The sequence below is a fragment of the Pteronotus mesoamericanus genome, unplaced genomic scaffold (assembly GCF_021234165.1).
Source record: "Pteronotus mesoamericanus isolate MK-2021 breed Mesoamerican mustached bat unplaced genomic scaffold, CSHL_Meso_final contig_90, whole genome shotgun sequence".
In the NCBI taxonomy this organism is placed as follows: Eukaryota; Metazoa; Chordata; class Mammalia; order Chiroptera; family Mormoopidae; genus Pteronotus; species Pteronotus mesoamericanus.
Window position 1 is genome coordinate 1,178,691 of NW_026555277.1, and position 16,938 is coordinate 1,195,628.

The 16,938-nt window shown below is 46.4% G+C and overlaps 1 protein-coding gene across 2 annotated transcripts in view; it reads left to right on the top strand.

The window, feature by feature from the left end:
* Positions 1-14,130: 14,130 nt before the first annotated feature.
* PID1 (phosphotyrosine interaction domain containing 1) overlaps positions 14,131-16,938 on the top strand; it is a 199,860-nt gene continuing 197,052 nt past the window's right edge. Inside the window, exon 1 of one of the 2 annotated variants that reach the window (XM_054585577.1) lies at positions 14,131-14,405. In XM_054585577.1, the coding sequence (XP_054441552.1) occupies positions 14,376-14,405 (30 nt within the window). In that variant the 5' untranslated portion in view covers positions 14,131-14,375. Of the gene's footprint in view, positions 14,406-14,763; positions 14,857-16,938 lie in introns of those variants that run through there. The other variant, XM_054585578.1, reaches the window with a different exon arrangement.

Genomic DNA, 16,938 nt, shown 5'->3' on the forward strand with positions numbered 1-16,938 from the left:
TTACCATATTTTTTTCTAATTCTCTCCGCCATCTCTTGGTGAGATATGCAGTAGAATCTAAATGACTTGCCAACATACTGTTTGGAAGATGGGGCCATGGCTGTTGGCCTCATGGTGGGTGTGTGCGTGTCTGTGTGTGTGTGTGCACGTATGAGAGTGTGTGGGTGGGGGAGGAGAGGCAAGCCATAGCCATCAAGAGAGACCTGCCACAACTGATCACACCATTTAGCCAGCTGTCACTGTACTTAGTACAATACCATGCTAAGCCCTTTGTATGTGGTATCTCATTTAATCCCCACAACAATCCAACAAGGCACTAGGATGTTTTCTGTTAAATCTGTGTCAATAACCTCCCTCCTCAAAAAAGAGGCTGTGAGCATCTTGCAGGCAGGGCTGTGTTTTTATTAATCTTCATGTCTCTATTGTCCACTACAAGGTCTGGCACAAAGAATGTGCTCATGATTATTTGTTCAGTTGACTTGATTAGAGAAGGAGATGTGATTAAAGATGAGGATTGAAATTTGATTGACAGTGTTTGGATTTCATTTTACTTGTCAGTGATTGGGGATGTGATAGGGTAGACCAACAGCACGGAAGGTTTGTCTCGGTTCATAAGCCTCCAGCAGGTAAGACTTAATGTGTTAAAGCTCAGCCTGATGCAGTAGGGAATCTTGCAGGAATATATATTTTTTCTTGACATATTATATTTGATGATTGGTTATATTATCAAAGACCAGTCAAAGGTGAGCTTAAGGGGTATCCAGAAGCTCAAGTTTCTCTCTGAGCTGCCCTTTGGTTTGTAAATGAAATGGACACAATGAAGCCTATTAAAACTCTGAGAAAATTTATTACTTTTAGCATTGAACTTTCTAAAAAACGATTGGTTGCCAATTGATAATAAAGGTCACTATTGTGAACACAAGAGCAGAAACATGAAGATCAGCTGTCCCAGAGTCTTCCCAACTTCAGAGTCTGCCTAGATGATAGTAGGATTCCATCAGCTCATTCCAGTTTTTCTAAGAACTTAGCAGAAACCATGCATTTCCTTACAACAAGATCATGCAGACAAACTGCACTAAGGATTTACTTTTGGCAAATATTTGAGCAGCCTGATGTGCTAACCCTGTTCATCTCTTGCTGATAATAAACTCTGACTAATAGTTGTATGTGTCTCTGAATAAAGAAATGAGAAGACAATTGAGTTATTTTATAAGCAGCTCTTTTGGTGGTAAAAATATTTTAAAGCAAATATTCCTCAAGGAACGTGCAAATAAAAATGACCTTTGGAAAGCATTGTTGGAAAACCACTTCATCACTTTTATCGACAGGGAAATTGAGGCCCAAGTGTTTAGCTGGCCCCAAGGCCCTAGTCCAGGGTGTCTCTCGCCCTATTATGTGCTTCATTCTCCAGGGCGTCTCAGACTCTTTTCTGAACTTGTTGAAAATTCATCTCCAAAATAAGAAAGAAAAGAAAGAAAGAAAGAAAGGAAGGAAGGAGGGAAGGGGGAGAGGAGGAAAGAAGGAAAGAAGGAAAGACGGAAAGAAGGAAAGAGAGGGAGAGAAAATGCATCTCCCCAGCTATTTTTGTTCAATATGAGAACATACATCTCCAAATTATATTCCTGCATTCTGCCTCCTTTACAGACTCTAAGTGAATCTAAGGAAATGCAGACCCTTTATTTTTGGCATAATAGAACTGTGATGAAAAGATACCTGATTACATGCAACTGGGACAAGGTAGTTAAGGTGACAACAAAAGGAAGCCCATGAGTGTTTGCCAGAAACCTGGCCGGATGTCCTTTAAGGAATCATCACCAAGGCTTTGTCTGGACACCTTGTTGTGCTTGTTCCCAACTCACTTTCTCACCTCTGGTCCTTGTCATCTTCCTGCCGCTCCGGCTCCGTCAGCCCTGCTGTTTCCTTCTGAGAATTCAGACCTGGAACCAGAGAGTCCGTTTGCTAAGACACCAGCTGGGCAGAGCGGCCACAAACCACTTTGACACATTCTTTTAACCAGTATTTTCTCCAGGTTAATGAAAGAAAATATTGCGCTTCTTAAAGGAAGCAAATTGCTGTTATTTGAATCAAAGGAAAGTACACAGCCAGCCTGTATTTCAGCAAGACGGATCACCCATGAATTGCAGCTAATTCTAGGAAATGGGACGCGGGGGGCACGTGACAGTGTCTTGAAGGGAAAGAATGGCACGTGTGAAATATTAACCTTTCAGACAGTGAAATAGAAAAATGTGAGACCTCTTGGGAGTTTGTTTTTCAAGTTACTTGCTTCCATTTTCACCAGAAGAAACTCAAGGATTGAGGAGTGAAACAAGGATGTAGATAGAGCTGAGGTGAGTGAAATATGATGGAAATGTGACTTCCTTTAAGTAATTAATTCATTAAAATGTAATTAACTCAGTTGAAATTTAAATGTAGCATTTTTCAAAAGAGAAAACAGTCATAACAATGTCACCTGCAGAACCCAGGTTGTAAAATAAAGAGAGGCCTTCTCCCTCTTCAGGGACATCTGAGTCCATCTTAGTGACAACCCCACGCTCCACGGCACAGTCACATGTCAGCCAAGTACTGTGACATGGATGGGAGATTTGGCCAGACAGGGCCTTACGTCTTCTTTTCTCACTTGGCGTTTTCATGTGGGATGGGACGTTTATTTTTCAAAATAATTGTTGAGTGCAAGTTAGGAAAGTTGAGGTCAGCGAGCTCCATCTGCTCATGGAAAGTAAGGGGAGGAGTTCTTCCCAGAGGTGCTGTAAAGCTACCCCACTCAACAGCGATGGAAGGAATGCGTCGTTCCTCCCTGGGCATGGGTATGCGTTTCTGCACATGCTCTTTAGAAAGACACACACCAGTCTTTTGAGTCTATCTGGTCTGAATTTCTTTGAAAAGAGGGCTAGTAATATCTGCCTCAAGGTGTTGTAGAGAAGATTCGCGAGGAGCTGGGTACAAAGTACGTCAAATGAAATGTTCTGGAAGTTTCTATCTGCACCTTCTCACCTCTTTTCTACCTCCACACATTCTTTTTACATGGTCTGAGTTAGAAATCTCAGAGTGAAGAAAGAAAAGTTAATATAGGAAGGTTAGAAATGGAAGATTTGGAAATTTCCACCATACTATTTTTAGTAAATCCAATGTGAAACATTACTTTAGAATTCTTTCCTTAGTATATTAATTCTCATTTTCTTTCCCTCATCATCAGGAAAGAATTTCTCCAAAATAGTCTTTACCTATCACTCTGGGAATTATTTTCGTGTCTCTCTATTTTTCATCTTGAAAACTGCTGGGTTAGAAACAAAAGCATAGATGATAATTCTTTGCTTACTCAAAAGTTAGTTTTTCAATATGAGAATGGCTTGAAATATACATGTATGTAATATTTCTCTCTCTCTTTCCATATATATATATATATATATATATATATATATATATATATATATTCCAGTGGGAATCGCATGGGATCATGTGTTTGGAATGAACTCGTTCTTGGGAAACCTGTTGGAACTAATACCACCACCGCCATGTTCTTAGCAGCCAAGGTGGAGTCGTTATTTTATGGGATGGAGTTTCCTGTTTTAATATGTCATCTGCCTTGGACCAACATATTAGAATGTAAAAATACTTCTAATCTCACTCTCCTTCCCCTTCCCCATTCTCTCCCTTTCTTCCCCACCATATTTGGTATAAGGGATCCCCAAAGGGCAAATCACAAAGCCATTACTGCTCTAAAAATAGATTTGGATGATGGTGACAAAATTTGAAACAGGCAGGGATGGGTCTTAAAGAATTCCATTAGTGTTATTGATGTACTACGTTATACACGTTTAATGGGATCGTTAGCCAAAGAGGAGAATAATAAAATTTTAAATCTGAAAAAAGCTTTGGTAAACTAATACAAAACATTTATTGTACTCATGAGAGAAATGAGACTGGAGAGGCGGAACTTTCTTGAAGTCACACAGGGGCAGGGCTTAGGTCATTGGCCTGTGCTAGGTTCTACACACATTGGGGTCCTCACAGATGTTAGAAAACCTTAATGAAGCTTATCCCTACATTTCATAACATCACTGTGTTCTGATGATGATCTAGGGACCAAGAGATGTTTATAAGTGTATGAATTCATTGAAATATATTGAAGAAAATAAAACAGGGGCTTCCTTGTTATACTCTTACCATTACTAATGAGGTTGTTTTTTGGGGGGGTGGGGATAACGATGTGTGTCCATAAAGTATCCAGCCACGTGATAAGAAAAATAGACATTTGTTGAAGACGATACAAGAAAGATTGTACATAAACCAATGATGCTTCAGTCTCCTTCGAAGTTATGATCTGGAGGAAATCTGGTTCACTGGTAGCAGTTTGAATCAAGTCATTAGCAACTGCAGCACAATGTTCCTTCTGCTCTGGTAGCAGAAGGTGTGGAATGAATTTTGCCACGACACATTTTATGTCACTATCCTGTCAAAATCTCGGGCACAGTAGTTTTTGGAATCCCCAGATCAGCTCCTCGTTCTTACACTGTCGGTCACTGATCTTTGTTGATTGCAGACCATATACGTTCAACAGGCTTAGGTGTTTAACTTATTGCAGACCTTCCAGTACACAGATCGTTTTCAACAGATCCTCGGCCATCGTTGAAGCACCTTTGCCGTGTTTTTATTTGTGCTGCACTAATTGCATCATCCCTGAAAATCTTCTGAATCATCCGAATAGTTTCCAAGGAGGAGTGTTCAAGCTTAAAGCAAAATTTGATGCGGATTTGTTGCTCTACTTGCTCAGTCATCTTGAATGAGAGGGCCACACAATGCACATGCTCACTCAACTGCGTCTACCACCCGCACTGACTAGTACAATGAAGTCCTCATTGTTCCCACATGTGCATTCCAGTCCACTCTCCTTGGCTGCCAGGTTACGTTGATGTCATGCAAACCATTCTAGTTATATTAACAATGGCTGGACTTTTTTTGGACAGACCTCATATATCAAAATTGCGGCATGGCGAATATCAGCTTGGAAACTTAACATTGAAAAGCTCAATAACTCACCAGAGACTAAAACCGTAGAAACATTGCCACTATATCCCTTAATTCAACAGTTTTAGCTGCACTGGAAATTAGACCTCAGAGAAAGAAAGATGAAGAAGTTGACTCGCTGTAGGTAGTCCAAGAAATGTGAGAGTAGCTGTCTGTTGACGGTCACACCGCCAATGAGAACACATGTGGAGCACTCAAAGTTTATGTGTGAAGAGAGAGAATGCGACCTTAAATAAAAATATTCAAAATTATAAAAGTTATGGAACGTTGTGTTTATTTACAGGTGAAGTAGGAATAACTTTATAGTTTTAGAATCTAATGAGCTTTTGGAAACATAGTTGAACCCAGGACTGTCTGATTCTGGTACCTGGGTTCGTACCTGCCAGAGAAAGTTGAGAAAATGACAAAACAAGTAAAAGACAAAATTAAAAATTTCCCATAGAACCATGTCTAGCAATAACCATTGTCAACCATTTGGTAGTTTTTCTTCTTTTGTTATTTTTTTTCTCTTGCCTTGAAGATTTTTTGGGCTACCTCTGCGTGTACTTCTATCCCCATCCTTATCCCTATTCCTGTGTAATTTTTAAAAATCTTAGATAGAAGTGAAGCTGGAGGTTAGAGATAAATTGTGTGTGGGTGTGTGGGTGTTGTCAGGGGGTAGGAAGCATGGGACTTGGAAGGCAATGGAAATCTTTGACAGGACACTTTTTGGAAAGTGCTGTGTCTCACTTACGCAAATGAGGGAAAGTGTTGGAGACTTGTCTCCTGACACACAGAAAGAATGCAGTTTGCATCATGGGGTGTTACTTACAAACCTTCAAGCCTGCAAATGAGCACACACATACACAACACACACACCAAATGTTTCCTGAAGCCATACGGACCTTTATTACGCGTGGCACACTCCGACGTTTGCTCTTCTTCCATCCCCTGTAATATTTTACAGTGGTGATCATGACTCATTAAACTGATTTCACAACCAGTAAAAAAAAACTGAGGTGAAAACCCTGAGTTAGGGGAACTAGAGAAACCGAAGTGGTCAGAGAGGGTAGTGGAAGCATACTGCCTCGTTTCCTGTGTCTTTTCTGAACACCGGGAACGGAAACTAGCCCTGACCTCACTCCCATCCCCCTACCTGCCCCCAGCAGCCAGAGACAGGCTGCATTCCAAGCCAATGGAGATGCTACGGTGCGTTCAGTTTTGTTTTTTCTCTCTCCCGCATTGAGTGTGGCTTTAGTTTCAGCTATGAGAAATAAACACAAACATTTTAGGGAAGACAGGAAGAATAATATTGGGAAAACATTATCATAAGTTAAAATTCTGCTGCTACGCTGGTCCATGGTCCGGGGCATCCAGAAGTAAACTTGCACCTCCAGCGTAAGCTCTGTAAGCGGTGTGGCTTCCTGGTTGACCTGCGAAGGCTCAGCCCCCGGGGGGCTTCAGCTGAAGGGTGTTTACTCATGCGTAGCCTGTAGCGTTAAGGGAAAAGGGCAGGGTTCAGAGAGTTGCATACATAACATAAGCTAAACTATGTAAATATTGATGTGAATGATTTTTCTATCTGTTTAACTATCCCAATGCCTAAACCATACACCAAAATGTTTTTAAAAATGGAGTTTAAAAATGGAGACTGGGTTATATGAAATATTTATGTTCTTCCTGATAATATTCTGCTTTTCCCAACTTGTAAGAATGCTACACGTATCACTTCTTATAATCAGGAACAAAGAGATGGGTTTTTTCAATGACTTTTTAGATGTTAGTGCTTCATTGCTCTGGTGGTTTATAAGAAAAGGAAATCCTCACAGTTAATCTTGAAAGCATTGTAACATTTCTCTGCATGTCCATTTGGGCACAGGCCGAGAGTGGCAATAACGGACCAGCCCTCTGCACTGGCAAAAGAGGGCGTTACTCCCTGAGGAGCCCGTGGCCACAGGGTGTCCACTGTCCCGGGGCCCCGTGAGTTAGTTGGTGAAACAGCTGGACTTTGACAATTTTCCGGTGTGATTGGACAGCACTCTCACGATTTCTCTGCCTGTCTCAAGGGCAAACACCAGAAAGGTTCTTTTATAATTCAAATCTACCACAATCATATGTATGTACATGTGCTCAAAAATGGTGCCATGACATGGTGACCATCCCTAGCCCCCAAACATCTGGAGCAGCAGTTTTTCAACCAGTGTGCTGTAAGGATTTTTAAAACATGCAATACCTGACTATTGACCTCTTTTCCTTTAGATTGCCAAATAAAAACATGACAAGAGCCAACACAACAATAGCCATCTGTGTGAATGAATCAAAATTATAACTTTTTTTTTTGGTCAGATGAGCAAAAAAATATAAAAACTGTTTTAGCTACATGCAACAAATTTTGATAGGCTGATGTTTCTTATTATTTAATTAAAATATTTTCATACTTTCTTGATGATTTCTTCTTTATCCATGGGTTATTTAGCAATGTCTTATTTCGTTTCCAAATATTAGTAGATTTTTTTAGGCATTTCTCTGTTATTGATGCATGAGTTAATTCTGTTGTTGTCAGAGAATACATTCTGGGTGATTTAAATTATTTTAAAGTTATAAAGACTTGTGGAGCAATGTATGGTTTATATGGGTGAATATTCATGTACGCTTAAAAAAGAATGTGAATCTGCTTTTGTTGCATGCAGTGTTCCAGAGAAAGCAATTACGTTAGTTATTTTGCAAAGCAGAGTTCAATGCATCTTTTCTGGGCAAAGAGAGCGGCAATTTCTCGGTTCAGAGGGGTCACAGAATCTGGGAATTCATGGTCTCCACGGGCATCGATCTGTGTTCCCAGCCCATTCGCAGGGTCTCACTCCTTCCCCTCGGGGTCCTGAACTTGGCACTGCACTTTCTGAAGTGGGAACTCAATCTTCTTTGGAGCTCCACTCCCCAACTAATTCTGGGGCCCTATCCTAAGCTTTCTCCACATTTAAATGCAGGAGATGGGAGTCTGTTTATATGCCGGGAAGGAGGCCTCCGGCTCTCCCACCTTGCTATCGTCACCAGCTGAATTCTGTCTTTCTCCAGGGCATCCACAGCACTCAGCAACAGCCGTCTGATTCCATCATCCTTATAATTAGCTTCCCCTAAACCTGGCTCATGCCCGAGACACTGCACCCGTCAGTCACTGCGTCGCCTCCGTTTGTATCCATTTCAGTTCATCATCTGGGAAAATTTTAACAATTGCCTTGCTACACAGTTCCAGAGATGATCAGTACTTCATCTACTGCCATCCAGTAGGTGGTCCAGCTCCCAAATCTGAAATCTGAAAGAGTCTGAAAGGACGTAAGGGACGGGGGTTTGGGCAAGAAGGGAAAGCGGAACTGTTACTCAGCTGTCACCAAGGCTTCAGCTGGGATGGCCCTGACCGTTGTCCCCTACCCACTGAGGCGCTTGCAGGTCACATTGACCAGGCATCGGAAGTGGGCTGCCCCGCCATGGAGGGGTCGGGGGCATAACCTTAGGCAGGAGGACAGTGCCCAGAGAAAGGGTTTTATATGAAATCAGCTCAGATGGAGAAGTGAGGAGGTGGGCCCTAAGGCGTGGCTTCCCACCAGCCCCTGTGAGGGTGCGTGGGGCCTCCTGGTGCTAATCATTTAGTCGGGACTATTGGTAGAGAGCGCCGAAAAGGGTCCTGAGAAATCTCTTTGTCAAGAACATTGTTGCCACTCTCTGACTGAAGGTGGAGAAGCAGATCCCTGCTCCACACTCTATTCTGGTCTCACTTCCCAGGCTGGAGTTGAACTGGGAGCTGTATTTGCCCCTCCCAAAGGATGGCTAGAGTGTTGTTTACAGAGACAGTGTCTCAGAGAATGAGAAGGGCTGCAACCAAGGAAATACCTTCACGTCCATGGCTAATTGTGCTAGGAAAACACCTACCTTAATCATTATATATCTGGGGCATAGTCCCTTTCCCGTCTTCCTTTCAGAAGGACTTACTAGAAAATATAGGCGGCAGGACGTGGAAGGGTGGACCACAATCTGAGACTAGGATAGAGGTGGGCATGAGAGAAGTGGGAAGCAAGAATCAAACAAACAAACAAACAAACAAACAAAGGGAAATGTTTTTATGCTTGACTCTTAATCTTCACTTTGATGCCAGCTCTGATAAATTAGTCATTAGGAAGTACTGAGAAGGATGTGAGATTTAGTGGGAAAGACTAATACTTGGCATTGTTTTCTGGATCAGGGATCTACCACTGCCTAACATGTCACTCCAAACCTCAGGGATTAGAAAAATCCCAGCTGCATTATTTGCTCACAGTTCCGTGGGTTAGCAATCAGGGCTGGTCTCAGCGGAGTGGCTCTTCTGCCGACCTCACCTGGGGGCCCGGGTGGCTGTGACTGAGCGGGGTATTCCGAGGGGAGCTCACTCACCTGACGTCAGCTTGGCCTCCCTCTGCACGGTCCTCCTCTCAAGAAGCCTAGACCAGCGACTTCCTGTGATGACCTTAGGTTCCAGGATGGTGACGGAAGAAGATGCAAGGTCTTTTGTGGCCCAAGCTTGGAACTTCCACAATGGCATATGTGTTACATTGTATTGATCGAAACAGGGCACATTTCTATCGGAGAAGGTCAGGGGCAGACATGACTGCCAGTTGACTCTGGAGCTGGACCAGACAGGGCAATAGGAGCCTCTCACCCCAGTCCCTGTCTTTGGAATGTACACTTTGCCCACTCTTCCCACAGTGGGAGCAGCTTCAAGGATGCACCTTTGAGCGAGTACTGTGTGGCTGAGACCGGCTGGACTGAATACCAGACTGCGCTCCATTAAGGCCTCTATATAAACTTTTAAGATTCTGGCCGGGGGTGGGGTAGGGGTGCAGAGATCTGCTTTTCCTGCAGCTGCCCAAGACAAGCCTGTCTTTAAATTCCCAGGTTTATTATACCTGCCACTTACCAATTTGGAGGGGTCCCCCTCCTTCTTCCGTCTCTCCGGGCCCTCGGTGTATGGGGGCCAGTTTACAAACCAACGTCCAGCACAGCTTCAAGAGGTGCAGATAAATTCCATCTCATGATGGGAGAGCAGGCAAGGAGGGCGTGACTTCTGGGGGAGGGGTGTTTGTGGCCGTCTTTGAAATTAACCCACGGCACTTCCCAGGTGGGTGAAAGTATGAGGAAGCGTCAGATAGGAGAACTGCAACATGTATCCTGGGCATTAACCAGTCTTGTGCCATTTGCCTAATTTAACCACATTTGCAGATGAACTGTTAAGGTTTCCTTTAAGGGAGGAAAAGGGTTCTCTGAAAGCCCTAATAAACACCCATCACTATAGAGGGACAAGAGCCAGTGGCTCCATCCCTACAGGAAGATTTAAATGGTTTAATACCTTCTCAAGACTTTTAAAAGATTACTCATCTACAGCTGTTTTGGTGATTTTGAAATAAGGTTAATGATATCACAAGAAGCACTTTCTTACGCTTGCTTTGCTAAATATACAACCATAATAAATTTTCCTGGCCATCTGATTAAATTAGAAATGTAAATGAGCTTAAATATGGTGTATCACTTTTGTTTGAGGAACTAAAGCAGATAATTGAAATCCACAAATATTCCAAATGGAAATGACTTAGCCACAAGGAACATGGGCCACTTTGTGAGAATTCGATCATTTCAATCATAAAAAGGGGGAGGGAAGTAACGGGATGAAAACGAATGTTTTCTGCACACCTACTATGTGCCAGGCATGTTGCATACATTCACGCCATCATGGCTCCCAATAATTCTAAATGTTAACTATTATTATCACCCTTTTTACAGGTGAAAAATCTGAGGTCCCACAAGGGAAATGATTTGCTAAAAGTAATCACCCAGATAATCTGAATGCTGGGACTCAGCCCGAGTCTCCCCATTGTCCTAGCTCCTTTCTAACATGTGTCGAGATTGATATGTATTTTATACTTATATTCAAATTAGGCACATTGTAGCCTACTCTTATGAATCTGTAATTATGCTGTAAGCATTTTCAGCTACAACACAGCTTTATAATTACCCCCCTTCATAGCTGCATGCTATTTAACATTTCTTTGATATGTTGGACCATAATTTACTTCACCTTTCTCCTTATTTAGATATGTAGGTTGCTCAGGGCCCAGAATCATGGACAAGATTTAATCTGGCTTACCAAGCTTTTTGGGGATGGTTGTAATTCTTTTCCTGGACAAAGTACTATTTTTGTAATCCATGTGGGCCTTGTCAGTCTTCTATTTTTATTTTTTGTCATTCTTCCTTGAAATGGTATTTATTAAGATTAGATCTGCAGAGGTAACTGTTGGGATTATGTGCCAAACATTTCTACTCATTGCATCCAAACACCTCCTGCTTATATGAAGAATGATTCTTTGCTCAGAACAAATCAGTCTGTGTGGTAAAGCAGCCCCTTCAGGCTCACCATGAGGTGCTGTCCCCCAGCAGAACCTCAGAGATCCGAATGCATGTCCGCCTCTAGCCAGTAGATGTCTCTCTTTCATTCACCCTCTCCGGCGGGTCCTTCCTGAATGGGAAGACTTGGGAGCAACCCCGAAGGGTGGGAGGTTGTCCCATCCCTTTTTGTCACCTTTCCCCAGCCCCCACCTCCACTCTCACCCTTCCCCCAGTTTTCTGATTGGTGGCATAAAGGTAATTGAAGCAGAAGTGTCGTTTGCGTTTCAACACGTTCCCTACTTGACCAAATCTGTTTGCAGTGGGGCTGGTAACTGAAAGCAAAATCTCTACAGAGCCGAAGACTGTTCTCTTTAAATAGCGCCACATTCAGAACTAAAAGCTGTATTACTGAGTCATAACAATTAATTACACTAGGAGGTGAGAAGACAGGATTTAACGCTCTAATGGGATGTGAGGTTAGGCCCGTTAGCTCATCCTACTGCTATTTAAAACAAAATCACTTTTCCTCCGAGGCATCTGCGACTGAGGAAGGTTTCAAAGCTTAAGTCTGAAGACATCCCTGGCAACCGAATATTCCTGTTTTAGCTCCCTGAGTGGTTTAATATGCATATTTGGATTTTTTAGATTTTTGTCGTGAAGGGCATCTCTTTCCGCTTTGGGATTTGATAAAAGAGATCGAGAGGCTGGGAAGGTCTATTATTGTTATCAGGAATTTTTCAGGTGTGGGAGTTGTGCAAGAAGAGTTATTGGAGAAGAAAAAAATATTGTCCTAAAACAGAGACCACGTGACCAGGCTTCTGAGATGCACGTCCACGTAGGGCTGACATACCCACAACTCATCACCAGGGATGTATCGATGGGTCCAGAGCCAGTGGCAGGGATTGGGGAAGGAGCTGAGAAAGTGAGTCCCCGTGGTCTGCAGGCAGGAGGGGCATCTGGGGGAGCTTGGGGAAGTGGAGGGGTGTGCGTGCATGAGCGGGGAGTCCTGTGGCCATCACAGAGAACGAGCCTTTCAGAAGCATCTCTGTGGCTTTGCCACAGGCTCCTGGGGCCCAGGGCTCCTGGCCCTGCCTGGGTGGGTGGCACCGACAAACAACTATGTGGTCTGGAAGGCGCTGCTGGGGGCGTCCCTGGAAAGGAGCATCATGGGGGTCGGAGCCCTGGATCAGAAGCCCCACCGGGCGACTCTCCCGTGAGTGACTCTCCATGGGCGACTCCGTGGATCCTTGCTGTGCCAGCCCTGGGGGACCCTGGGCTTCGGTCCCTCCGACTGCTGCGGGGAGGGTCTGAGGAGCTGAGCGCTGGATTCCGGAGCGCTCTGCGATCACTCTATGTGCACATGATCATGGGCAGAGCCCTCCAGACCTGGGGGGTTAATTTTGACAATGTACAGGCGTGCACATGTCCCAGGGTGGCCCTTCTTCTGCCACTCCCAAGGCTCAGGACCCCTCCTCTCAAGAGCCTTGGGCCCCCCATGCGCTGTGTTCTCCTTGCCCCGCTCCAGCCCCTCTGTCCCACCACCGTCTCCTCCCACACCCCTTTAGTCAGCCCTCCAGAGGCAGCTGGGCACCCCGGTCCTGCCCAGTTTCTCCTCCCCGGGGCCCAGGTGGCGCCTCTCTTCTCCAGGTGTTTCCATGGTCCTAGGACTTAGAGCTTCACGGCCAGAACTCTGGCCTGGAAGTCACCCCGGTGCGCACTCCAGAAGCCTGTTTGTTCTGTCTATGGATGGGAATCGCAATACTTCTCTTGCCCAGTTGTCAAGAGGACCCGCCGAGCCAGGCCATTTTAGGAAAGGCAGTTATTTGCGGGGAGGGCAGCACTACCTTCTTCACTGGGGACTCAGGGTGGCGCCTAGCTTATCTCGGTGTTCGCAGAGCCTCCTGCAGCGCCTGGCAGGTCCCAGGGATGAAGGACGGAGGATCCTGGGTTGTCCTCCTCCTCCTGCTATTTATGGCCCAGTCTTGGCCCCCATGTCATCCCTCACTACATGTTCTGGGTCTTAACTCCAGACATTCTCGGGGCCCCACCTCACAAGCTCTGCCTTCCTCCTCTTCCCACGTAGGCCCTGATTGGTTTCCCGCCCAACATTTATCGCGACCTGGCCCAACACCTGTTCTCATGTTTTCTCGGGGGTGACTGTAACCCCAACTGCAACGGAGATTGTTGTCTTCTATTCCGTGAGGCTCTATCTCAGACCCGAGCTCGAGGGCTGGAGCATATAATAGGTGCTCAGTTAACCGGAGTGGGAAGAATGAATGGAAGTTTGCGGCCCAGCACAGCGCCAGGCAAGTCACAGGCAATTCAGAGATCCCTGCTGCCCAGAAGCCTGGGACCCCGGGGCCTACGGTTTCTCTCTTCAGGAAGCCCCCCCTCTCCAGGCCCTGCCCTCCCCAGCCAGTCTGTCCCCTCTCCCAGGCTCCATCCCACCCGAGGTTCCCGCGGGGAAGAGGGCCGCCGGCCCTGGCCTCCACACGCTCCCCTCGCTGGGACCGGGGAGACGTCGCGCTCCGTCCCGCGACCCCCGCGACCCCCGCAGCCCCGAGGTGCCGGCTGTCGGGCGGGCGCCAGCCCCGGGCATGCTCAGAGCGCGCAGGTCCGGAGGCGGCGGCGGTGGGGGAGGAGGAGGGAGCGGTCGCCGCCGTGCGCTCGCGGGCCCGGGCGGAGCTGCGCAGTCTTCTCGCAGCTGCGCCAGGACAGCCGGCGCGGCGGCCGTGCCCACAAGTTGCCGGCAGCTGAGCGCGGCGCCGCCCCCTCCTGCTCGCAGCCCCCGGCGCCCACCCCTCGGCGGTGGCCCGCTTGAGGACGCACATCCCGCGGACACGCACCCCAGATGTAAAGCGGGACCGCAGCCCCTCGCCCCCAGGCGCATCCACTGAGTCTCGCCAGCGTCTGTCTCCTCTGCCAAACCCCGCGGCTGGAAGATGTGGCAACCGGCGACGGAGCGCCTGCAGGTAAGGGGCACCCCGGCAGCCGGGGGCCAGCCTGGAGGAGGAGGTGCCCGGGCCAGAGGAGCCGAGCTGGCGCCTTTGCCCACTTGCAGGGATTTGCCCAAAACGACCGTGTAAGACGCGCGGATAGGAACGTGATGCTGTCGGCTGCACCTAGCGCCAGGCACCCGGCGGGGGCGAGGGGGTGATACACTGATGAACGCAGCGCTTTGGGCATCACAACTTTCGGCTTGGGGGTGCTTGTGCGCGTGTTGGAATATATAAGGTTGGACTTTCTGACCAGCAATTTTAGATTGCATTCCACTGACACAAATTTACTGGTCTGGGATTAGGGCTTTTGCATCCAGATATTTTTCTTCTTTTTGTCTCCAGGAAAGACAGAACAAATGATTTGTGAAAACATCCATTTGCCAGTGTAATTTGGAAATACCAAGCTTGGTTTGGCATGGTCACGGTATGCTACTTCTTGCTCGCCCCCCCTCCGCCCTCTCCGCCCCCTGCATTCGTTGGCGCTCTCCCTCATCTCCCTTGAACCTAAGCTCCCCCAGATATTTGAAAATCAAAAGTTTAGTTAAGCCAGGAATAATTATGTCCTGGGTCATCCCATCCAAAGTTTTTCATAGTTGTCTACTGAAATCCCTTTCATTTGGGTTCTGAGGCTATGGAGTTGGCAAGGGGGTCAAAGTGAGGAAGAGCTGCTTTTGCAGAGGGGACACTTGGGACCCTGGAGTCTCCCTGACTTGAGGTTTGATGACTTCCTTTTGCCCGAAGATATTCTCAAGAGGGAGGGTGGCTGCTCTGCCAGATAAAATCCACGGAGCCCTGCAGTTAACTTTTGGCAGGCTCAGAGCTACATTGCTCCGTAGCAAAGTTTGGAGAAGTGTTTAAGTGGTAAAATATAGCACAGTTGGAGGCCGGGTGTGTCTGAGGAGTGAGGATGGCGAAGGCCAGGGGTCCTGGCTGGCTTGGAAGTTTTCTCAATGAAAACGCAAAGCTCCAGCCTGCCCTGTCATCCTGAGGAGTCACCTGCTTAGATCCCGGCTTTTCGCAGAATGGCCCACAGCCCCTGTCTGCGCCTCTCTGGGCCTGAGATCAGCAGAGAGTGGGTTCATAGGAACAGAATTGGAGCTATCAGGCCAGTCCCCCCGGGGTGTCAGACTAAACAAGAAAAGGTACCCGTTGTCTTGGAAATGGGGTGGTGGGTGAACAGTCTCTAACTCCCTCCTTGTCTTAGTAAGAGAGTATGGACGCTGGGCTCTGAATGACTGATTGACCAAAGGTGATGTCAATGCATTTTGGCAGTGGCAGCGGTTACCAATTGTGCATATGAATTCCTCCTTCAGTCCGGGGTGTGGATTCTGCTCTAAAGGAGTGGGTAACCGAGGGGTGGAGGGTGGAGGGCTCCCCATCAGGGGAGGGGGGTATCTCTTGGAAGTCCTTAGAGAGTGGAGGCCACAGTTCTTTAAGGCAGTTCTTGTGGCCCGGTGGTCAGTGCCTTGGCAGAGTTTATGGACTTTGTCCCTTGAAGTTATTCCTACTGGCCCGTTTCCTGTAGGGACTCCTGTGTGCTCCAGAGCCCGTGACCCTTGGCGGAGAGCGCTCTGGCTTGCATTCCGCATGGCGGTCGTTCCTTGCGAGAAATGTCCTCCTGGCTCTCCTGTGAAATGTACACATGTACAGTTGGCAAGAGTCCGGTTTATTACAGTTTGTGTTTGCAATGCATTTATTTCATTTAGAGGTGTCATGTTGAGAGAGCCTGGGCTTTGGCTTTCAAAAGCTCAAGTAAACATGGCTTATCATTGACGAAGATCAAGTCACTGTTGGAAGGTACTTATCCATATGGGGCTCAACCTCATGCTCCTCCAATTTGAATTAGTAAACAGTCTGGTGCTCTTTAAAAAGTCCATCTCAAGCCTTATGATTATCAAAGCGAGCCAAATGGAGGAAAAAAACAGCTTCATACTCATGGCTTCTTCCCAAAGAGCAGCTCAACACTGTTTAAAACACACATACTCTGTATGTTTTTACTTTTTCCTCTGGGGGAGGGAAATGTTGAGTGTGAGGTGGTGAGTGAGCCGCTTGTAATAATATTTTATTTACATTCCTTGCGGTTATCTTTGTCAGGGTCTCTGATGTCTGAGATTTTTTCTTCCCCTTTTTGCCCTCAGGGCACCGCGGTATAGGAACGTTGGTTTCCGATTCCTCAGTGAGTGGGCTGCGTTTGCTCGCCCGGTGTCTGTGGCTGTGGAAATCAGTCGTGTTCCACAGGGGACATAAATGATGAGCGCATTCTTTCACGAAGCCCCACCCTTCTCGCACCAATCTTTCTGACCTTCTCATGTAACCTCATTAATATTTTTTATTACGTGTTCATGCATACATTCTAATTTAGATGAACTGGCATGAAGAAAACGCTCCAAGGATGCTTTTCCCAGAGCTTCCTGTTAGGACTGAGGAGTCCATTTATCGTCCAGATACCTAGAAACAGAAGAGGCGCAGAAGGCAGAGAATGACACCTTTTCTTAGTTGGTTTTAT